General features: G+C 45.2%; 2 protein-coding genes across 2 annotated transcripts; one reads left to right on the top strand and one right to left on the bottom strand.

Annotated features, from left to right (window-relative positions):
- Positions 1–316: 316 nt before the first annotated feature.
- Positions 317–18024, bottom strand: Cpr50Ca (Cuticular protein 50Ca). Its single transcript, XM_017172807.3, has 5 exons — positions 18008–18024; positions 17118–17372; positions 13677–13766; positions 11486–13618; positions 317–535 (listed from the first exon to the last, which is right to left on the bottom strand). Exons 2-5 carry the CDS (start codon positions 17148–17150, stop codon positions 317–319), a joined length of 2475 nt encoding a protein of 824 aa, XP_017028296.1. The 5' UTR covers positions 17151–17372; positions 18008–18024.
- S-Lap7 (Sperm-Leucylaminopeptidase 7) lies at positions 7645–9635 on the top strand. Its single transcript, XM_017172831.3, has one exon. The coding sequence runs from the start codon at positions 7912–7914 to the stop codon at positions 9496–9498; it is 1587 nt and encodes a 528-aa protein (XP_017028320.1). The 5' UTR covers positions 7645–7911; the 3' UTR covers positions 9499–9635.
- Positions 18025–24463: the final 6439 nt, after the last annotated feature.

Below are 24463 nucleotides of genomic sequence, written 5' to 3'. Positions count from 1 at the left end.
TTTAGGAATTAGTAAGATATTAGACTTTTTCAAGAAACTTTATACTTTTAAAAATCAGAAAATTAATGTTGTGCAAAAATTTTAAGTTTCAGAAAAAGCTTGAAATAATTTGTTGTCTTGGCTACTCTCATTTTTCGCATAGCCTGCGAAAATCCATAGCCAAGTCAGCTCAGAACTCATCATGGAGTCTATGTAGAAGGCTCCTTCAATTAACTGGAAAAGGATCCGTGGAGTATTGCACTTATTGCACTTAAAAGTAAGTTAATAATTACTTATTGCCTAGATTGCACATTAGGCCGCTCGCTTTGGGTCTGACTCAATGCTTGGCGCCGCTCTCGAAGCTGACGTCTGCGTGGAAGCCCGAGTCGTCGGCGTGGTAGATCACGTTCTGGATGCGTCCGTCCGGCAGGAGGATGTGGTACTGGCCGCGTGTCACGCCGTGCAAGTCACGGTTCTGCTTGTGGCCAAAGTCGTTGCCGGTGTGGAAATCACGTATGCGATAGCCGAACGCATACTTTGAGGCGTACTGCTGCAGCTGCAACGAAGATGCAAAGATATTTATAAGTTGGTTATGTATTTGGCAAGATTGTTCAGTAAACCGATAAGTTGCATTCATCGAGCGGGTAGGAGGTTCTGGCTTCATCACACGCCCATATGCACATTCCACACACTGCTGCAGTGGGGAATTCGTGCGCAAGCTGAAAAGTATGCGATGCAAAATGCATTAAGCACATTGTCATGTACACTGTACAGTGAACACCGAGGGGGCGGTCACAACAACAGCGAAAATAATAAAATAATGGGAAGAGAGGCGACTTGCTGATTGAAAGAAAAATGTGCACTCAGGGTAGTTTGAAAAGGGAGCTATATGATTTTTAAGAATAATAAAATAACCTCTTAGAAACTTGGAAAATATGCATTTATTTTAAAAAACTGAAATGTAAATAATAAATAAGAGCACACAAAAATGTATTTTTAGTTAATTATATCTATTTCCATGAGTAATAGACTTTACAAGAAGTTAATTTAGATTATTTTAAAAACATTGAAAAGGGTGTCTAAAAGTATGCAATGATATTTAAAAAGTTACCAAATTTAAAGTACATTTTTGGGCACACATTTAGGCTGATTTTGTGATTCCCGTAGCTCTTACAAATATTTTTCCTTTATACTGTCCCAAAAAGGGTATTTCCCTTGCCCAACAGTTGCCAATGATGCGCCAAAAAAGGAACTTGGGGAACCATAGCTGGCGGAGAAGCTGATGATGATGATGATTGGACTGCCAGCGGAGTCGGGGGTATGGATATGGGAGCTCTGTCACTCGCACGGCTCCGTTTGTTATGCATGCGATTGTAAATTGTATCGAGGCGGGAGGCGCGTGCGTAATGAAATTTGCAACAAAATACGAGACCAAGTCCCCCCCCGGCTTGCCTAACCCCCGAAATCTGTGGCACTCTGTGTGCAGCATAGATTTCGTTTTGTTGTTGTTCTGTTGTCGTGAACAATTTGGGTTTTGCCTTTTTATTGTAAGTATTTCGCATTTCAGCAGAATAGAACTGGAAGTGAAATAAGCGAGCGTGTGAGCCGAATTTCGCCAGGATATGGCGGGGCGGATGTGGCGAGGGGGTGCGTGTGCGTTTCCGTTTCCGCTCATTCAAATGCTCGGGATCTCGGCGACAATTGTTGGCAACTTTCGCTACATGTTTTGGGCTGCCTCTCTCTCTGCGGTTTTTATAGGGCCCGGCCCCAAGATTTGTGGCAAACTTTTTGATATGTTAATGAGTTGTAAATTAAGTTTAATTAAGTTACATTGTCGACTAGATTTTACATTATTTTGTCGCCGCTTTACGAAATGCGAAATGTTATTCCGTGTGCTGCCACAAAGCAACAAAAGTTTCTTTAGACTTTAGAAAATTTATAGACCTACCCAGAGGGAAGTGTTGAGTGTCGAGTGGAATTCCCTCTTGATTACAAGCCTGATTGACATTTGTTTTAGCGAGTTTTTACTTTCAAGGATGGAGGCTTCCCCGTCCCCCGTCCCCCGTCCCCGGTTCCCCTCAGCGAACACGATGAACATAATTAATAAATTCTCTGCTCCAGCAATTTGCCAATATTTGCACTTAAATTCCATTTTTTATAGCTCCTTCGTCTCGTAATGAAATGCAAAAAATATTTCTGCAGCATTGTGGCGATGGTTAGGGCTTCATTAACAGCACGGCAAAAATGTTAATAGATTGCGATATGTCTGGGGATGAATTTGAAAAAAGTCCGCAATAAACCAGAGCAGCAGGGAAATATGCAAATTTGTGGAGAGCGTCCAGACAAGATACAAAAAACTTACTGCAAGGCTCTGCAGTTTGGAATTTCATTACCAGTTGATTTGGTTAAAGTGAACATAATTACATTGCAGATGAAAAAAGTTGAGGGGGCGAGAGCGAATGTTTGCTTTGTAAAGACAAACTCAAAAAATATTTATTCGACAATGGAATACCCGGTCGTGGCATAACTAAAAAATATGGCCTACTTATAGGGGCTATATTTCTGAAAACCTAATCTGTAGAGTATTTTCAGTTTAAGAAAGCCCTAATTTCTCAACTATTTTTACTTTATTTATAGGTAAAGCGAGCTTGCTATATATACTCCTCGTCTATCAGGTATAAATATGTATAAAGCCAAGCCAAGTGGAAGCCGAATCAGATCACGTGCCATATTGAACTGGACGGAACAGGGAGAGCTTTATCCACTTTTTCCGATGACGTGGCCAGTTTTTATGCCATCGTCGCTATGGCCATCGTTGGCTAAATAGATAGATGGATGGCGGCGAATATTTGCCTGGCCAAATATGACAAAAGTGCATTTCGGGACAAGGTTTATTGCCGGATTCGGATTCCATTGGCACTATATTTTTTCTGTTTGCATTTAACACGTTTCCACTAGCCGGGCGCATTGGCTTTTAGCGAATTGTGCAGCGGGTCGAGTGCGAAATGCAATTTGGGGCCGAACTACGTGAGTTCGTTTAGTTGCGAGTGAGCGATCAGATGGCCGAAGTATGTCCAAATTGACATGCCGAGCAGCTTCCAACTTTCTTTCCTGTCGCCAAAAGCAATAAGCCACTACCTCCTCCTGCTCCATGCAGCTGCTCTGGTAACTTAATGCGCCATTCCCACTCCCATGACCCTTACCAGCTCGTTTTTGGCCAGGGGGGTGTAGAAGCCCTAACGAGAAATGCCTTTGACATCGGACATTCAAGCTGAAGGCGTTGCCTGACTTTTATTTCTTTTAATTTGCATGTAATCAGCATTGTTTCTGCGCAGCGTCCTCGTCCTCCTCCCGGCTTTGTCATCTCATCTGCGCTCATTAAAATGTTTTTGCCTTTTGTTTGGCCTGCGGCATTGGACTGGCCTTAACCCCTGACGGTCCCGCACTCCCGACTGCCGACTGCCGATTGGCGACTGCCGACTGGCCGACCTTGCGGTTAACCCTTGCGGCCATCGGGGCCCAGGATGTTCATTATCCCTGGGTGTGGCGCAAATCATTGTGTGACTTGATTTCACTCTGATTTTCCACTTAATTCGATTTGTTGTTTGGCTGTCAGGTTTTTGCGGTCGAAACATCAAGAAACGTTGACCGCCGGCTGACAATTATAATGCCCCATGGCAGAGTCTGGGCACAAAAAGGGTTTTAAAATTAATCAAGAAAAATGAAATTGATACAAAAAATCCTGTATAAGTTATCATTTTGAATTGAATGAGTTCTACAGTCGGTAATTTATATATTTTGTATTAAGAAAAGAAACACACATTAAATCCCCGTCCTTTTTCAGTTGAAATAGAATCTTGTCTGATTATCACGGGCTAAGCAGGCTCTTAGGGAAAATATACATTTGAGTAGCAAAGACCACTAGATTTCGTTGCATTAAAATTAAATTTCCACATGACTCCAGTTGGGGCAGAGTATGCCCTCCCCCTGTAAGCTCGTTCTTAGCCATTCAAATCGTTGCGTTAGCTACCCTCTTCAATTAGCTCATGATTTGCACTCAGCCGGAAAGGATTCCCAGCTCCTCTCCGTACACTAATCCTTGTTGGGTAACTAAAGCCGCCCCCCTAGAATCCCCCAGCCATCCAAAGCCGATGCTCCCTCCGCCTCCGTTGCCCCCGAGTGTTGCGTTTATTATTCACACAATTCGTTTAAGCGCTGCAAACACCTCGTACCGAAACCCGAAAACCTCAAGGGACACTGGCAGAGATTCCATGGGTAAGCAGGGGAGAAAGGGGAAGGTCGGAGGGGGAATGTGGCAGTTGCAGCTGCATGCTCATTTAAAATTGAACAAGGACTGGAATGGGACTGGGTCCGAGCCAAATCGCATTTAAATGGAAATAAATGTTGTGTCCAAACAATTTACAAAAACCAATTTTACAATGTAATGCGTTGGGAGCCGCCTCAGTGCCATGTGTTTGTGGGTGGCGGCGGCGGCGGCGGATGTGGAGTTGTCTGGACGGGTCTTGGGGGTGGTGTGAGTTGGAGGCTGGCCAGTGTGAAAATCCCCATCAAGTGGAACGTGTTCAACAGCGTTCGTCAGGCAAATGAATGTCCTGGGCTCGTTGATGCCACACGGCAGCCATTGACACAATTGCCGAGCGACGAAACTTTTTGGCCACGCAATTATGAATGGAGCAGGAGAAGGAGCAGGAGCAGCTCCAGATCCTGGGCCAAAACCGCAGGACGATGATTAGACCAGCGGACCGACCTCCAACGAAAATTGTTGTATAATTTACCGGCGAGTGCCGGAAAATGTGCAGGGAATGGGAAATTTTAAATGCAACCTCCCACAATTTTTATGGCTCGCTTGTTAGCAATTTTCCTGCTCTAACCAAAATTGAGTTATCAGTTTGTTGGCTCTGCGCTCGGGCTGATTGCGTGACAGCTGCTCTTGCCCCCAGCTCCCAGCTTCTGCTGCTCCCTCCTCTTCATCCCTTTTATCCCGGCGAATCCGAGTCGAAAAAAATCCATCTAACGAAATGGCAGAGCAGCAAGAAAAATGTCAAACTACGTGATTTTTATGCGAATGTGACTGTCAATACGTTGCAAACATCATTGGAATAGGAATACGAATAGGAATAGGAACAGGAGCAGCAGCCGGAGCCGGAGCCGGAGCAGGAATAGCAATGGAGCGGGGACCGACTACACATAGTTTTTGCAACATTCACCCTTCTCTGCGGACAGGAATATTAGCTGCACTCGGGGTATGTGGTTTATTATGGGTAGCGAATGAAGTGAAGCTAATTTAAAGTCAACCATGGGGTCAGAGATGTGCCCAGCGAGCGGCCAAAGTTGTCAATTTCGGATGCCTTTTGTTCGGAGGCCCCACTTGCAAATGTTTCCCTTTAAAGGGGAACCAAACCCCGAACCCAAACCATCAATTGCATGACAAAGGCACTCGAAACACATTAGCAACACATGCCCAGAGGATCGGAGAGGGAAGTGAACCTTTTGGGGTCGTAAAGCACTCGAGAGAACCCTTTTGTCGAGTGATTTTCAATTCTAGAGAACCGAGAACTTATAATCGGGGAACATGTGTCAGCCGACCGGGCCGGGCTCCATTAAATAAAACTTAAATCCCAGGCAAGCTCTTTTCAACACTTGCAAAAATATGTTGCTGCCCCCACATTTGGCCAAAACGAAGGAGGGCAAAGAAAACAAGCAACAGCAAAAGGGTTGAAATAAAAATTAAATTAAAATATGTGAGTGGGAAACGGAAAATATTGCACCTGCAGATGGCAAGAAAACACAAACAGTCGCCAGGAAAATACAGTAAAGACTTGGTAACTGGAAAAATATGGATCAAAGCTTGTTAAAATGTTGGAAATTCTATTAAAATTTTGATATAAGTTTTATAATTTTTATGAATAAATGAACTAAACTATTTACCAATGATTCTGATTTAATACTTGGAAAATACACCAATAAAGTAATTTTACAGAGAGGAATATTATAGTATTTATGGTGTTTTTCTTTACCAAAATAACTTGGAAAAGTATCAGCGTTCATTTTCAAATAAAGAAGTGCATAACTTGAAGAATGTTATATATTTAGGCCCTTATTAGTGAGGCATACGATTAAGGTTAAGCCGCATTGTGTGAAATGCCTAAAACCACTTAATTTCATTCGACTTCCAGAAGTTCGGGCCACGGATGTCGGCCTGTAAGGGCCATGACGGACTGAGTGACGACCATTACCGACCATTTCGACCACAATAAAATGACAAATGCCCGAAAAATCTGACCATGTCCGCACACGTTAGAAGGAGCAGCAGATGCCGTCAAACAAGTCCCAGGACGGGCATTGCAACGGCATGCTGGCCCATCGGTCCTCGACTCCGGAAAAGTCCCCCAAAGCGGCCTAACGTCCACCTCCCACCACCCCAAACTTGAGCCTAACAAGTGTCGTTTGCCTGTCAGAGGCGGACGGACTGGACGGACAGAGGACGAGGACGAGGAGCAGGAGTAGTAGCAGTAGCAGGACCAGGACAATGTCCGGGGCTTCCCTTGGCCTGGCTTGGCCCATCATGACCATCGGGCGGCGATTTTGGGGTTTTAACAACCAGACCGACCGAGCGACAGGCAATGGGGCTTAGTCCGATGACGACAAGTCCACAACCACTGGGACGGGTACAAGGCGAAAGCCTATTAAAAATCATGCTAAACGGCAGTAAAACAATGTGTGTTTCGGCACCAGCTAGCTCCGCAGCCACAGCCAGAGCCAGTTTTCGGGCCTTGTTTACTGGAGCTGCTGCACTCTTGGCCAGCTTAATGCGCATTAACGCTAAAGTCGAGAGATGCAGGACAAGATATCCCCATTGCAATTTGGTGACGCCAATAAATAAAACGTAATCAGCTTTTCGCCCCCTGTCGTTGTCCCCGCCCGAGAATCAAATCAAATTGCTGCTGCTCGCTGCAGAATAAAATAAGAGATACTTTGGCTCAGCTCGAAAACAATTTTAAGTAGATTGGCGGCGACAACAGGCGGAACCGGAATCGGGAATAGCTTGTTGTGCTTTTTGCCTTGTTTTTGGCGATTTCAAGGAATTTTATATCATTTGAGAAGGAGTTTTGTGCTTGAAATAGAAGCATTTTGATTGAAATCTAAAATTGTAATGCTGTGAAGGGTGTATTTTGGTATACAGAGAAGTCAGAGGGTTTCTTTTTCTTATAACTATTTACGATAGGTATTTAGAAGGATTTAATTTATATTAATTTATTTATTTATATTATACATAGGTGTATCGTTTTGGTAGAGGGATAATTTCAAAGATTATAACAATTATTTTTGAGGACAATATACATATCATAAAGTTTTCTGAAGATCTTATCTTATCTAACTACATATATCTTGATCATAGGATATCTATTATAAAGGAAGTACTAATAAGGGCAGGATAATGTATTTACAAGACTTTCGTTACTCTAAAAGTCCTGCTTATGTATCCTTGAATGGTTCATGTTTACTAAACACGTTGCTTAAGTGCAATATTCCGTGATCTCAACGTTTTAACGTTCAGAAATTTCTCTAAAATTTCTCGAATCACGTAGTCCTTGACATCCAACTTCTGACAGTCGACTGTATAGCTCTGAGCCCTGTCTGATATTAGGTTCATTTTATAAGTACGCCGGTAGAGAACAGATCGTTTGTTTGGGAAGTCTACAGAAAAATTTTCTCGTATACCTTTTTTCCTAGTAACTTATACTAAATTTTCGGTTTTCCTAAAAAAAACTAAAAAAATTCTTGTGCAAAATTTAAACATCATTTCTATCGCAAAAATTATCGGTGTTGGTTCGTTGCGTTCGCGGGGATTTTTCGAAACCCGATATTTGTTCTGTGGAGTGTACACTGACCAACTAACAGCCAGTCGCCATGAACAAGATGGGTCGTTTACAGAGCTCCCTAAGGATGTCCTCTAGGGTCCTGTGCAAGGCACGCGTCCAGCGCAGCGACCCCGTTCGCTTCGCCTGCGCCGATAGCAAGCCAAATTCGAAAGGCGTAGTCGTCGGTCTCTACCAGAAGGAGGGCAACAAGGATCCGAGACTCACGCCCGCTGGCCAAGTGATTGACAACAAGGTGCAAGGTAAGCTGATGAAGGTGATCTGCGAGACAAAGCTGGACGGGCGACTAGGCCGCGGCAAGGTCTTCCACAATCTTGACCCCGATTTCGCGGCGGTGGCCGTCGTGGGAGTCGGCCTCGAAGGCATCGGCTTCAACGAGCTGGAGATGCTGGACGAGGGCATGGAGTTCGTGCGTGTGGCCGCCGGAGTGGGCGCCCGCGCTTTGCAGGAACAGGGGGTCACTCAGGTCGCAGTCGACGGCATGGACTACGCAGAACAGGCGGCCGAAGGCTCTCAGCTGGCTGTCTGGCGCTTTACGGACAACCTGTCCAAGAAGAACATGCCTTCAATCCCCCAACTGACTCTGCACGACTCGCCGGACCAAGAGGGCTGGACGAGGGGCATTTTCAAGGCGGAGGCCCAGAATCTGGCCCGCCGGCTCAGCGATGCCCCTGCCAACTGCATGACGCCCACCATGTTTGCCCAGAACGCTGTGGACGCCCTGTGCCCTTGCGGCATCACCGTCGAGGTGCGCACCATGGACTGGATCGAAGCGCAGCGGATGAACGCCTTTCTGATGATCGCCAAGGGCAGTTGTGAGCCGCCAGTACTTCTGGAGCTGAGCTACTGCGGCACCGCGCCCGACGACAAGCCCATCCTCTTCGTGGGCAAGGGCATTACCTTCAACTCGGGAGCCCTCAACCTGCGCCCGTGCAAGGGAATGGAGGAGTATCGTGGCAGCATGTCCGCCGCCGCCTGCTGCGTGGCTATGATGCGCTGCATCGCTGCCTTGTCGCTGCCCATCAACGTCACCTGCATTATTCCGCTGTGCGAGAACATGCCATCGGGCATGTCGGCCAAGCCGGGCGACGTGGTCACACTGCTCAACGGCAAATCGATGGCCGTGCGCGACCTGGACAAGGCCGGAGTGGTGGTGCTCTCGGATGCGATTCTTTACGGCCAGAAGACCTACCTGCCCCGTCTAGTGGTGGACATTGCCACGCTTAACACTGGCGTGAAGAAGGCCTTCGGCGGCGGCGCCACCGGCATCTTCTCCAACTCGCACTACATCTGGAAGCAGTTCCAGCGTGCCGGCTCCCTCTCCGGGGATCGCGTCTGGCGACTTCCCCTGTGGCAGTACTATAAAAAGCAGGTCACCGACGAGCGGTCCTTTGACCTGAGCAACAATGGTCGTGGACTCGCCTCATCCTGCCTTGCTGCCGCCATCCTCCACGAGCTGGTGCCCTGCGTGGACTGGGCGCATCTTGATACCCGCGGCACTGGCCTGATCTCCAAGTACGGACTGGTGCCGTATCTGACCAAAAAGCGGATGACCGGACGTCCCACACGTACGCTTGTACAGTTCGTCTACCAAATGGCCTGTCCGGATCTGAAGTAGTGGATAGCTGAGCTCTGTGATGATTCTGTTACCATGTGATCTGCGCGTAATTACCGAGGCGATGCGATGTGTCGCATTTGTTGTATAATTTTGTACAAGTAAATTAAAGGTTCGGCGTGAAATTCTGATAAAGAAAATTTGGCTTTCTTTTAAAAAGTAAAAATATTGAACATTCTTCTTAGACTGATTTCAGTTTATCCGGGTTCCCCACAAACTTCCTCCCTTCCGTCTATTTCCAAGCGTCTAGTCACTTTCAACAGACACAGATACACACGCTGCACAATTCGCATCTTCAAGATACTTTTCTGTGGCCTTTTGCCTGGCTGCGCCTTACCTTTCGGTTGGCCAAAGGAATACAGATAAATTAAATGCAAGAAACCCAACCCGGGATCCTGCAAAGTTTTTCCGCTATTCAAGAAAAAAATGTTAATTCCGGGACGCGTGTGGAGTCGAGTGCATTTTCCTGGCACACGCTTCAAGTGCTTGAGGTGAGCCAAATGAATATATATACCGCATCAGCTGCTCTGTAGCGATATCAATTGCTTCAGACAGCGCCGAAAAATATAGTGGCATCGACACTTAAAAATAAAAATATATAACAATTTTAAACTGAATCTGATGCGAGGCGGATAACATTTTGGACACACTTTTAATTTGAAGACATAAGGAAAGAACTTGGGTATAAAGGAAGCTCAAAACATATTTGGTTCTTCTTTGCAGACCTTCAAAAATTCTACTTTTGAGGAACAACTATTATTAGAAGTTCGAAAGAAATGTTTCTAGTACGAAAATATATAATATAAATAGTTGAACTCTTGTTTAAGTAAATTTAAAGGAAAACAGACAATTCTCTCCGTGTGAGCTCCAGACTACTGTCGGAAGGGATAGTACTATATCGTAATGAAAGACGAAGTCGTTTGCATTGCTTTTGTGGCTGCGTTGCCAGGTAGCAGACGCAGCCAGGGACAGGTTCGGGGAAGGACTCTGGCTAACGACATTGAAAATGCTTGTCGAACTTGAAAATTATTCGATTAAGTGCATTACCGGCGAGACATGGATCGGCAATCAAACAGAATTGCACACAGACTCCGGTGACTCGGGGAGACTGCTGAAATTCGAAGGGTTGCATGGGGCGGCGGCTTGGGGATTCCCATTGTTGTGACTGGCGCAGTGGAGTGTCTGCTCCCATATCCATTTGGACCGGGTCCTGGTCCTCGTCCTCGTCGTCCTGGAAATGTTCTAGCCCTGCACCCCACTCTCGTGTTTGTTTGTGGCTGTCTTATTTATGTTGATTGTGTTTTTGCCTATGCCAATCAATGAGGCACGCTTTCGGGGAGTGCTAAGCCTTTTGTGGAGCGCCCCAAGGTATGCTTTAATTTAATGCATTCGGGGAGCTCATTCTTCATGGCTACAGTGCGGCCTCTACTAGATGAACTGTCTTACAGTTATTTTGAAGCACAAAAGGGTTGGAATACGAATGCTCTACCGGTATTTGATGCAAAGTTATATAGATATTTTTTATCTGTGGCATATGTGTGCCAAAAATATACATATCTCTTATAATTTCGATATTATCGATATTTCCACTTTAAAACTTATCAAGTTTCGTTTTAAATTCTGATTTTTCTGACACAAACACTAAGGGGATAACTTGCCGATATGTAAGCGATATTATTGATATTTCAATTTTAAAACCTATCAAGTTTTATGTTTGAAATTCCGATATATTTACTTTAAACTTGCCGATATATTTACGATAATTTCCGATATTTGACATTTCGCTAAAGGCAGAGAGTGCAATATTATGATGATATATCGTACAAAAACTATCATGATATCTAATATTAAAATTTTTACTTCGAATTGATTTTAAATTAACTTAGTCTCCAAGATGTGATGCTTTAGGGAAGTCCACCTGCACTCGATTATGTTCCAGGGGTAATTAATTCTAAGCCTCTTAAGACCCCAAACCTAACTCCCTACTCACCGACTTGTCCTCCTGGCTGTGAACAAAGTGCAGCCCATTCACGCCCTTGTCCGCATCCAATTCCGCCGGCAGCACGGTGGCAACCAGTCCATGATGATGGTGCTCTAGAGGGTGTTCCAGGTGCGGATGCTGGTGCTGGATTTGGTGCTGGATGTGATGCTGAATCTGAGGCTGAATCTGGTGATGTTGCTGAATCTGATGCTGGTGCTGGAGTGTGGCCACTGTCGGATGGTGAACCACATGCTCCACTGTAGTGACCTCAGGCTCCTCTATATGCGGCACACCCTCGTATCCATTGGACAGTCCATGGCCGTGAGTGTAATCAATGTAGGAACTGGGCGTGGGCAGCTTGGTGCTGGATACAGGGGGCAGCTCCTTGACGTCGTTGTTGCCGGGCTCGATGATGGGCACATACTGCTTGGTCTTGGCCATTCCGATCAGTCTTCCCGGCTGAATACCCAGGTGTCCATGCTCTGCCAGAGTCTTGAGAGTGGGGGCCGGGGACGCACCTTGTCCGGGGTGGAAAAGGATAGGGGCTGTGCTGTCCTGCGGACGATCCGCCAGATGCTTGCCCTGCCGCTGCAGCTTGGCCTGCATTTCCTTGGCGAGCAAGTAGGTCAGTCCATGGATCTGGTCATCCGGCGACTTGCCGATCAGCGTGGACAGCTGCTGGAATTCGGGCAGCTGTTTGTAGTGCTCCTTGAGGCTATCCGCCGGAGCATGGTACTCGATCTTGATCAGCGGCGAGGCCTCCGGCTGGACTTCGTACTGATACTGCTGCTCCTGGGGAGTGCCATAGATGGCAGGCGACTCGGCCAGCAGGGGATCCGGCTTGGAGGGTCTGAACTGCGGCACAATAACGTCCAGGGATTGGGTTGGCGGCGGAGCCAGTTCGGCGGTGTAGGTGTGGTGCACCTCCTCCACGGCCACCGTGGGAGCTGGGACCACTTCCTGGACCACAATGGGCTGGGCAATGGTGGGAGAAGGAGCTACGTAGTTGGGCTTGTACACATACCGCAGCTGCTCCACCACGGGCACCGGCTGGATGTGCACCTGGACGGGAGCTGGGGCCGGGGCCGGAGCCGCCGAGGGTTCCGCTGTCTTGTGGATATACTTGACGTAGTTACCCAGGGGCTTAAGCCCGTAGGCCACGGGCTTCGCCTTGTAGTGCTCGTAGTCGGACTTCTGGGCTGGCACATACTTCACGTACGCCTTGCCGCCGTGTCCATCCTTCATCAGATGGCCGATGACCTTCTGGACCTCGTGGGGCAAAGCACTCAGGGATTTCTTGGTCTTCACATGCCCGGAGCTGAGAGGTGATTCCTTGTAAACGTACATCCGCTTGGTCTCTGCCGTGGCCTCACCCGTGAGGATATCGTTCTCCTCCACCTTGGGCGTGGTAGAGTCCAACTGGGTCTTGTTCTTCGAATGGGTTTCCATGGTCAGCAACGTGGGCGTCTCGGGGAGTAGTTGCTTCCCGGATCGCTGGGGCAAGGGCTTAGCATCCGCCAACTCGAACTTGATCATCTGCGGAGCGGAGCGCTTGGAGCGCTTCGTCTTGCGGATCCTCACTTGAAAGGTCTTCTTCCTCGTCTCCTGGGGTCTGGACGACCTGGTGGCCTGACTCTGCAGATCCAGGGTTCGAGCCTTCTTTATCAGCTGCGCTGTAAGTGGATCCGGTTCCCGAGCGTCCGTCTCCTCGAAGGGAATCATCTGCACCTTGAACTCCGCCGGCTGTTGGGCACCGTTTGCTGAGCGTCTCTGGCGACGGGGTTTCCGTGACCGAACGCTCCTGGTGGTGGCCTGGGTGGCGTCAACGACTGCTGCCGGGGTGGTGCTGCTCTCAGGAGCGGGACTTGGACTCTCCTTCAGGGCCCGGGCATGATACTGGCGCAGAATTTGCTTCAGTTCCGGACTCGGTTCTACGGCATCTGCCAGCTCAAAGCGCAGCATCCGCGGTGCTGTAGGCAGTTGGCGCTGCTCCCGCTTCACCCGGGGCTGGCTGTGGACGGGTGACCGAGTCTCGAGCTGCTCGTTATACTGATTGAAGGCCGCCAGGTAGCTGTCGTCCGTGGGATTGTCAATGTGCCGCATGCTGCGAAAATTGCGCTGATCGAAATAGCGTTGCATGTCCTATTAACAATAAAATATATATTATAAACAAAGCTAAAAGGATGTGGTTGAAACGTACTTCATATGTGGAGAAGGTTTCCAGGGTGGGTAAACGCTGCCAGGTATCCGTGGCCTGGATTGCAGTCAGAATCACTGCCAGGACCAGAGACTAAAAGAGAGAATATATTATTTATAGGAGTTTGGTTAATGAATATTGAGCTTTCTTTGGGCAGAAATGTTGTTTCAAAGGAACAGTTTAACATAAATAAATATTTGTATATGATCCTTCTAAAAGTAAAAAAAAAACTCAAATGCTTTTGTAAATATTAACAAAATATTTTCTATTCAAATCGTAGGACACACATAACCATTTACCCGATCTCCATGAGCAAATCTACACTGATCACGCAAACATAATAATTTATTTGACACTTGCGAGGGTTGAACCAACTTTGGTTTACATATGCGCCCGCCCAGACCCATAAATAATCCGAATATGTCCAGCTGACCACTTGCTTTTTGGTCGTCTGCTGACTTTCACTTTCCACCAGGCCGCATATGGACGGAAGCTGCCGCGAACCTGGCTAAAGCCAGCTCGATTCTCGGCTTGGATTTAAGCTTCCATCTCTTGGGGCGAAAATAAATAAATATAAAACGAGTTGCGCACGCGCCTAGCGTCGTGGAGGTATTCTCCTCCGATCGGAGCTGAGTTGGGTGTTGGATCGCCTGGCCCGGCTCATTCATGCATCCACTTTCACGTCAACAGGTTGAACTTGGCTTTTATGGCCATTAAACTCATCGATTTTCGATTTCAATTGCTTTTCTTGCACTCTCGTTTTACGTAAGACCAATTACGGTGCTGGGATCGGTCCGAGTTGTGATGCAACGCGACCAGCTGTATCATTAACTTACATTTCGCGACGGACTTCGATAAGAAAGTCATGGAGGAATTTCGATGTGGTTTTATTGCACATTAAAACAGAAACAGGAACTAAGGTTTTGAAAACTATATCTGCTTGAAAAGAGCTTAAAAGGTGCAACATTAAAAAGCATAGGGACAAAATTATAGAAAGTATGAACAATTAATATTTCTAAAAAAATCAGTAAGAACTTGAGCCACAAACCAAAATTCCAGTAAATTACGACAGAATATAGCTTTTTCTTTAAGGGAGCTTCAGTAGTATTTACTCTTGGCCCAAACAATCATAGAGTTAATGCCAAAATGTCTTAATTTTGAGATCCCATGGACCACAGGGACTTATCTCTTACTCGCCTGCAGGCCATTTAACTAAGCCCATCGAGGCTAAATCCAAATGAACTGTCAACGGTCGTTAAAAATGCAACCGCGTAAACATTTAACGGCCGTTAAAACTGCGCCTGAGTGAATTTTTATGAACTTTACCAACGTCAACGGCTGTCTCCCCCGCGGCCCAACCCCTTTTTGGCGCCGTTTTTCCGCCCATTTCCCCCGCTGGCTGGGCTTTCCTCCATTCGCACCGTCCAACATGCCGGCCTAGCGACCTGCGAACTGCATTTTCCCCACCTACCAGTTTTCTATACTCAACCTCAGACTCACACAGTTGGGTTGCATAAAATTTTATGTGCCTTCTATTTAACACTTTGGCTTTGGGTTCTCGGGATACTTCCTCCCGTTCAGTTTATTTTCCCGCCCGGAAGAGTGTCTTTTCATTTCAGTTGGGACACGCGTTGGATTCGTTTTAAAATTCAATAGAAAGGAGCGATAAAAATTGTTGCTATTTGCGTTTGTTTCTGTTCCCGTTTGCTCTGCCGGATTTTATGGCCTTAAAAGTGCTGCGAAAACTAGTTAACAATTCTTTTACGACCCGCTAAGAGGCGATGCAATCGGAACGCTCCAAGGACATGTTCTTCTTCTCCAGCGTCGTCTATCTGCATTGCATTTGAAAAGTTTGCGTTTGTTTTGACATTTGTTTGGAATTGAAACTTTAATATTTGCTGGAGCTCGAGTTTGATTAAATTACTATTTTACTTGTAAATTTATTTACAGGACGCACTTATTGTTTCCACAATTTTTAAGAGCAACAACGTTTCCTTCATGCCGTGACCAAAAAGTCAAAAATAAATATCAAATATAGAGCAAGTTCTAGTTGTTTGTTTGAAGCAAATAGTTTGGACACAGCACTTAAATCAGGAATGGCTGAGAAGAAATATTTGCCTTTTATTATTGCAATTATATTCTAATAAATATATTTGGTACCAAAAAATATGGAAATACATTAAACAAGTCTTTAAATTCCTCTGTGATGGAGCTTTCTGTTGAAGAGTTTCCTGACTATCCAATCAATACTGTGCTATATATTTCCTTTCTCCCAACCCAAACGCAACGTTCTCATTCGCTTTTTTTCGTGTCGGGCAGGTTGCTTCATTAAATGGTTTCTGTAATTGCTGTTTGGCCACAAGTTTGTATAATTGTTGGCTGCAATATGCGCTTACGGCTTCCTCTGTTGTTGCATGCAGCAAGGCGGAAAAACGTGGCTCTGGCCCGGGGTGTGGGCCAAGACCCAGACCCAGAAGCAGAGCCAGACCAAGACCAAGGCGCAGCCAAGACTCCAGGGGAAAAATGGGAGCTGAGCAGGCAAAAAGACACAGCTTGGGCTAATTGTTGGCAGTGGGAGCCGTGGAAGTTACCAACTGATTGTGGCTGCAGCTGCAGCGGTGGCAGTTAGAACCAGTTTTGGTCTTTTTCTAGGGCCGAAACCCAAGGCAAAGTCAAGTTCAATGCACATAAAAGACTTGACTTGGCAGTGGTAAAGGCGGCAGCTATGTATGAGGGAGAAGGAGGGGATAGCACTTCCTGGGCCACAAGGAAACTTCGGCTCAAAAGAAATGCAAGAAATGGCAGCAAACTTTTTCCATCCACTTAAATTGCAAATTTCCAGTTTCGATTGCAAATGTTGCTGCATTTTCCTTTCGTCCGGCAGTTGGATATGGATTCCAACTGCGATTCGGTTAGATAACCATAAAGCGGGCCCGTGCCGAGGTCATAAAATCAAGAGAGCTTTCCACAAAGCGAAACAATCAATGCCAGTTGCGTAACGAATTTTTCCGAAAAATAAAAGGAAGAGCACGGTAAATGCAAACAAAGAGAACGCATTGGAAATATTCGCATTCGGTTTATGATTTTTATGGCCGGTAATTAAATGAGTGCCGCAAAAAGCCTGGCCCTGGCCCCTGTTTCCTGGCTAATTGAAGTTCAAGTGCCTGCGCCTGGAACACGAAAATAAATTATTCGCAAAATGTGCGTGCCAAAAATAAATGAAATGAAAATAAAGACACACAGACGAAAAACTGTGGCAGGCCATATGGAATGACTGGATCGCCCATTTCCTGCCGCTGCACCGCTGCCAGACAGTTTCCCAGGCCATTTTCACCCGAAGACTTTTCCCGGCCGCTTGTTGTTTTCACGCCTCAGTTGGCCTTGCCGCCTTGTTGTCTGTTATTTATATTAAAATTTCAGAATGATGAACCCTTTTCCACTTACCATTAAGGTGGGGCCAGCGCCGCAGATAGCCATTTTCCTTGGATAATGTCGGACGTCGGCGGAAGTTCGGCCAAATGAGGCGTCAAGTTGCACGTGGCACGTTGCACTCTTCGCGTTTCCACCAAAGTGGCAGCTCAATTTGTAATTGTTGTTTAATTTTTCGGTTTTTCTCCCACGGTACTTTGCTCAAGTTTGGTATTTTTAATGCAATTTAAAGCGAGTCTTTGTGTGTTTGAACTTTATTGTTTGTTTGGCCTGAAAGAGTGTTATTAAGAAGAATTTGTTAAGTGTGTTGGTTAATAGTTGGCGTTGCAAATAAATTGAGGGCTTTGTTGTTGCTATCTAGGACTATGGTATCTTTTGTTTATAACAAATATAAACTCATAACTTTTGACAGAACTGTCAAGTATTTCTTTTTTGAAATCCTTTCTGAAATGCCAATACATAAAATATCTATGTAAAGGTGATTTAATCCTTTTTCTCAGCAAAGAGTCGTGTTCAACACTTTAACTGATATATTCTGACAGTATTTATTCCCGAATTTATTTCAATAAAACAAAGTTTCACTTTCTTGGAATATTTAAAAGACAATTCTTTTATAGTTCATGGCTCAAGTTTTGTACTCCCGTACGTACATTTTCATTTAATTTAATTTTTAACTGTTATTTAATATTCTTGTTAGCTAGCACTTTTACAAAATGTAATGGAAGTTTTTGCAGAAAATAATATTCTCATATCCTTTGCGGAAAAAACTTGTAACTTTGTCTTTTAGCTTTGTTTAAACTTGCTCGTCGCAGTCCTCTCTCTCCCGTTCGTTTCTCATTTATTTAATGCGACTTTTAATTTGAGTTGGGTTTTCGTTTCGTTTCGTTTCGTTTTGCCTTGTTTACATTTGGCTGTTGGAAAAACTGTGGAGGGAAAACCGCACGCTTGCGCGCTGCTGCTGCAACTGTGCCTCGAATTTTCGCGCCACTTGAGTTTTGTGTGTGTTCGCTGCCTCGCAGTTTTCACGGCGACAGCCAGTTTGTTTTTGTTATTCTCGTTGTTGTTGCTGCCATTTCGCTTTTCCCATTTTCCTTTTGCCAACCGGAGTCAGTTTAGCCGACTTGGCCTGGCCTGGTCTGGTCTGGTCTGGCCTCCATGGTGGGGGCTGCTGCTGGCTCGTCTCATATTTCGTTTTCGTTTTTCGTGGATTTTTGCACATGCAGGGCATAATAAGCCAGTGATTAAATTTGCCACGCTCTCAGAAGGAAGTCGAATTGGGGATTTGTCTAGGGAAATGGATTTGCATTCGAATATGCAATGGGAAATATGGAAATGATCGGGGTCGCTAGTCAACTATACCATAATGGAGGTACCTGTACCCGAACAGGAAAGTAAAGTCTCAAAGATATACAGCTGTGTTCACGGAAATAGCAGTGCGACAGAGGAACAACTTCAAAACGTTTTTTTGTACATATTCCTTTTTGCAAGCTGATCTATTGCACATTGTTTTTGTAAAATGGAACATAAAGATAAGAATCGAGAAAAAATTCCGTTAGATTTGCTCTATTTTTATGTTTTATTGATATTTTTTCACATATGCAGCTCGTTTTGGCCGATCACTGAAATAGCAGTTTTTAATTTTCTTTCGCAAAAAGTGCCGAAATTTCTTTTAATTTTGTAAAAAATTACTTTAATTAAGGTCGTTATTATAGTTTATACTATAATACACCTTTACAACGCAAAAAAAATTATTTTAGTGGGCGCAGGACCTCACTGCTCCATGAGAGAAAGATATCAGATAATTTAGCCTAGAAAGAAGGGGAAAACATGTAAAGAGTCTCCAAATCTTTCAAATTGTTCTTTTAAAATAGTTTATAAGTCATAAAATATGAACCGAACCCAAAAAAAACGGGGTACGATTCGCAAAACCCCAATTGTACAGGCTCGACGCGTACTTCGCTTCAGCAAAGCTCGTCCTTTTGCATCCTCTAGGGATATATGAGCGGGAATTGGCATGGGAATCAGTCATGGGACCATTCGCCGGGGACTTATTGAATAAATTTTAGATTCGCGAAGTCCATGGAAAATGTCACTGCTTGGTTATAGGCATATCAAGGCCAGATTGGAGTTCGCCAATAGCCCCTTGAACTGCCACTTTTCAAATGGCGTAATATCCTTTGGACAAATGACTCCAAACTGGTTTTATTTGGTGGAATAGGACAAGACAATATGTCCGTCGACCCCCAAATAGATAGTACCCCCCAAACCATACGCTGAAGACAGTAAAACACGGTGGCCTAAAAATCATGGTATGGGTATACTTTTCATACAACGTTTTAGGTCCCGTAAATATGATCGGTGGGATCAAAGACCATTATGTTTATGTCTAAATATTAAAAACTGTCTTGCAGCCGTATCCTGAGGAAAATATGCCATTAATTTGGACATTTCAGCAGTACAGTGACCCTAATCATACCATCAAGGTAGCCAAGGAGTGGGTTCTTAATGAAAAAGTGGATGCAATGCCATGGCCTGCACAGTCCCCGGATATAAATCCGATCGAAAACTTATGGGGGACATCAAGGGCTACTTATTAAAGAAGTTTCCGACTTCTAAGATGCAGCTTTGGCAATTTGTGCAGGAGGAATGAGGCCATATTCCCCTCAAGCATTGCTAAGACTTGGTGGACTCCATGCCACCCAGGTATGAGGCTATGATAGCTTCTAAAGGCTATTTAACAAAATATTAGATCATAGTCAATTGGAATTTAAGAAGAAATAGGTTTCTTATACGATATTTTTAAATTTATGAAGAATTTTAGTTTTTCACTGCTATTTCAATGATCGGCATAATATAGACCTTTTTTGTTGTTATTAGCTATATCTTCTAAAAGGTTTATGTTACCTAAATTAAATGATTGTGGTATTGTTAATAATTAAATATACTAAGCTTTTATGAAAAAAAAATTTATGAAAATAGTGTTTGTAACAGGATTTTCCGATCTTAAACGTGCAGGTCGTTGGGCACTGCTATTTCCGTGAACACAGCTGTATGTTGATAAAAAGGTATTAATTGAATAAATTAATATCGATAGCAGATATTTAAAATGCATGATAAAAAATGAGAAATCAGGAAACAAAATAATGAAGGGTATATAATTCACTAAGATTGTTGGTTACTTCAGGCTGAAAGTATATTGAAAACAACTTCCTAGTACATTAAATGAATATGTTTTTTAGAGCATCTGATATTCGCTTATTTAAATTTAAAATTTCTTAGCCGCTCACTTGCTGTTTGACTTTTTGCTGGCTGCTTTTCGAGCTGCTTTTTTGGCCATGGCTTTGGCAAGGCGTCAGCCAACTTTTGACCATCAACTTGTGCACAATATTTGCTGTTGTGCTGCTGCTGCTGATGACAAAAATGTTCAAGTTTTTCTTATATATCTCTCTCTGCATTTTTTGGCTTTTCTTTACGACCAGAGTGTGCGTGCGGATGGGGATAAAGCCGGGCTCAATGCCGACGTCATGGTTGTATAATTAATTTATTAATGGCAACTAGTGAAATGCATTTCAACGCATTTCCTATAAGCCATGATTATGTGATTTATAGGAAGAACTTATCCCCCGAGAGGGAGAAAGAGGGGCTGTGGCGGTATATGATGATTGGGCCATGTGAAAGTTCAAATGGAGTTATTATGCAACAGGCGCGCGGCCGCAGAAACCGCGATTGCAACTCCAGCACGCTCTCGGGAAGTCTCTTGGAATCTCCAAATCTCCGAGTTGCAGAGGCTCAGAGTCTCCGAGTCTCGGAATCTCCAACTCTTCCAAGTCACGCACGCGCCGCCGCTGATGAGGTAGCTGACAAATTATTTGTATTTTATTTTATTGCAGCCCATGGTGAGACTGCAGAGCTCCGAGAGGTCGGGCTATCTAGTCGAGTGCATCAAACTTGGGCCTGATGCTGAGCTCCGATTCGGGGATTTTTGGCCATGATTGTGGGGTTGGTAGCGGAGTTGGTGGGCGGTGGGCGGAGGGCGGGTCTTGGCACTTTCACATTTGTTTTTGCGGCAGGAGGCGGGCCTATGGTGTTGAAATTGAGTTATTAGAGGAAGTCCATGTAAGCGAGTCAGGGGTGTAGTCTAAAGGGGGTTTTTAGAGTAAGATCAAAAAAAGAAAACAAGGCAACAGTTAAAAAAGATTTAATCTTTTCAGGTGTTCAGCTTTTCTTATTTGATTAATTTAAAAACCCATCCCAAATGGTCTTTATAATTTTTTATAGTTTTTAATCTTTATATTTAATCTTGCTAAGTTTTTACACAAGTTAAATACCCCTGTTTTTTATGTTTTGTAACTCCAACTCTGTCTTATTCCTTGGGCAATGTGCCAAACTCCTTCCGAAAGCCACATAATTGCTGTAATCGCGGTGGAGACTCATCTCGTAATAAATTCAGACACCTGAAGATGCGCCAGAGAAGTGGACGGAGGAGGAGCTCCACGGCTCCCCCACTGAGAAACCCCTCTTTGGGCCACTAGATGCGTCGGCAATTGCAGCTGCAATAGGCGGAAATCTCACACAGAAAGTTGCATTGCGGATGCAGTCATCGTCGCCGGCTCCCGGCTGCAGATCCATGGTGCGGAAGTTTAACCAAGTAACAAAGTGACTCCGAGCCCGGATCAGGGGCAACAATTGTTGGCCAAATGTGTGCGATGGATGCCATTGGATGTTCCAGTTTTGACAATGACCAAGCCCGCCACTTAATTGCCACTCAAATAGTTCGACTGGCGCGCAGTGTAAAACTTGGACAGTTGGTCATTTGGTTTTGAGGAAATTGCCATCGATGGCGATACGATCGCACTGAACGTTTTAATTGACTCGCTTGCAGCTTCCTTCATTCGCCAGATCAGGATCTGAAGCCGGAGCAACTCCTGTTACTCCTGCTGCTGCCTTAATTGTCCGACACTTCCCGTTTCGCGGTTTGCTTCCCATCAGCCCATCCTGCAGCCCCATCCATCCTGGCCGAGGCCCAGACCCAACGCCAAAAGCAAAGCCATAGCCAAAGCCATAGTCAAGCCAAGCCGCCTCGACTAGACCAGGCCGAAATCTAATTACGCCATCGCAGCCAGAAAGCCAACGAGCGCAGCAAATTGACAACACAATAAACAGGCGGTGAGGGGAGTGGGACTCCGGAGGTTTTCGGGGTGTCACACATGTGCGACAGTTTCTGATTTATGAACACAATTTCCACTTTGACAATGAGCGAGTTCTCCAGCTCCTCGTACACAGGGAAAAACTCGTAGTACATCGTAACTTCAGCCAAGGAATAAACCCTGAGCCTGAATATTTCTTACCTAGCATATTCTTTCAGTAGACAATTTAGATTTCGATTTTCCCCCAGTGTGGCTTCCCACCAGATGAGCCAGCTCCCCCGCTATCCCCATGCTGAACCCATGTCCGGACTCTGACCCGGACTCTGCTGTTTAGGGAAACTGGAGCTGCTATCTGGGAGCGACAATGCCGACCGAAACTGTTAGTTTATGAGCGGGAATGCCATTCCACCTCGGGTCTAGGTGAATTATGTTAATTGAGATTCGGTGGCCGATAGTCCAAGGCAAAAGCAGAAGCAGAAGCTGCAGCTGCGTCTCGCCTTCGATTGGACTCCGTTTAAGACATTGACCAGGCCATTTCTGGCCATATTTCAGGGCTTATCTGGGCCTGCGATGCACATAAAAATCAACCCCAAGTCGGTTGCAGATAAGAAGCCCGAAAGAGTTTTCCTCGGCAAATGCAAAATGGGTAATCTGTGGGAATGGTTCGAAGGCGACGGCCCCGAATGCATAAATTCTGGCAGTCAAAGAGTTCTTTTATTGGCCAAAAAACCTAAGCGGGAGTTGGCCATATAAATAAATCTGGTAAATGCGCTGCATTTTGTTTTTATTTCTCGTTTTTCTCACCATTAATGACCCTGCCTCAATCAAAACTGAGGGGAGAGATGAGACCAGAGACATCCCCTACGACGAAGTCAACTGAAAACTCATTTAAGGCTCCATTTCACAATGTGAAAACAGTAAGGCCAGTAAGGGAAATGGAAAATGGTAGATGGGGGCGAGATAGAGACGAAGGAGGCTTTCCATGACAATGTCAGAGAACCGTTCGAACGTTGCCTCTTCGAGACAATTTGCCACTTTAATTGCCGCAATTTTTTGCCCATTTTTAAGTCAAATTCACTCGATGGCCTCCTCGCTCGACTTGGCCCGAACCGAGCTCAGTTGCTGTCTCTTGTGTTGCCGCACTCTGTTATCGTTGTTATTGCTGTTATTGTTGCTGTGGTCGAAGTTGGCCAAAAGGGTGCAATTTGTGTGTCTGTATGTGTGTATGTGTGAGTGTTGCTGGCCTCATGTGTCGTTCCATTATTGTCTGTGTCCTCCGGTCTCCGCACTAAAATGCTTTGTAATTGCAAACAATTTGATATTAAGTACGATTTCTAATTGTGCGAATGATTGCTTTTCATTTTGGGGGCACACTGAGGTGAGAATGGAGGAAAATTGTTGAGGTTCCAGGGAAAATATTTAATGGAGAGCGATACAGAGAATTGTCAGCGTGGTCCATTAATAACTTTATTTATTCTTCGGGCCAAATCCTCTGCAGGCGATCACAGGTCCAAGTCCTCAAATTAATTAGCCAATGGCCAAAATGATAAATATCCAGTGGCCCCCGTGGCTAATCAAATGCGGATACAATAAACCAAAATCACTCAGTGGCCACTGAATATATAATTAATTAAACTTTTATCGCCACTAGCGAGGACAGCCGAGAGCTCGGGCATTTAATTTGCTTTTATAGCAAATCCTTGTTTTATGTGAGCCCCCAAAAGCATAGAGCTCTCTCTGAGAGAGATGCGAGATGGTGTGGTGGACCTCAAGAGAAATCCGAAATCTTTTAATGCCGCACACAAAATGGCAGCCGCAAACCGACAAAACTAAAATATCACTCATACGCCACCGACCGCCCTCTGTGTTGGCCCGGCCAGAAGCAGATTTATGCGCGTGCTGCATTCCATCTCCATCTCCATCCCCGCCTGGATCCGGAGAGATGTCCTTCGCCCGGCTCCTAATCTAAATCTGCATGTCAACTCGAAGACCGCATAAATCACAAAATAATCCCAAAGTAAAATACCGAATCCAAATGGCCAGATGCCCCCCGCTCCGCTCCCCCCGTCTTTCCGCCTTTCGGCTATTGGATTTGGGCGTGGATGTGGTTGGGGCGACGGCCGAAGGGCGTGGCAAGTGTTTTGGGCTCACATTAACTTCAATTGTCTTTTGTCTGCGACCACGCCCCCAATTTGGCTGGGGTTCTTGTAAATT

Source organism: Drosophila kikkawai, chromosome 2L, assembly GCF_030179895.1.
Source record: "Drosophila kikkawai strain 14028-0561.14 chromosome 2L, DkikHiC1v2, whole genome shotgun sequence".
NCBI classification, from domain to species: Eukaryota; Metazoa; Arthropoda; class Insecta; order Diptera; family Drosophilidae; genus Drosophila; species Drosophila kikkawai.
This window is presented reverse-complemented; position numbering and strand designations above follow the sequence as displayed.

Bases quoted from the DNA above. Each gene is read 5' to 3' on its own strand.
- S-Lap7 (XM_017172831.3), top strand. From the start codon at position 7,912: ATGAACAAGATGGGTCGTTTACAGAGCTCCCTAAGGATGTCCTCTAGG.
- Cpr50Ca (XM_017172807.3), bottom strand. From the start codon at position 17,150: ATGGCTATCTGCGGCGCTGGCCCCACCTTAATG. The intron at 13,767-17,117 runs GTAAGTGGAAAA...TCTCTCTTTTAG, and splicing joins GCGCTGGCCCCACCTTAATG to TCTCTGGTCCTGGCAGTGAT. The intron at 13,619-13,676 runs GTACGTTTCAAC...TATTGTTAATAG, and splicing joins AAACCTTCTCCACATATGAA to GACATGCAACGCTATTTCGA.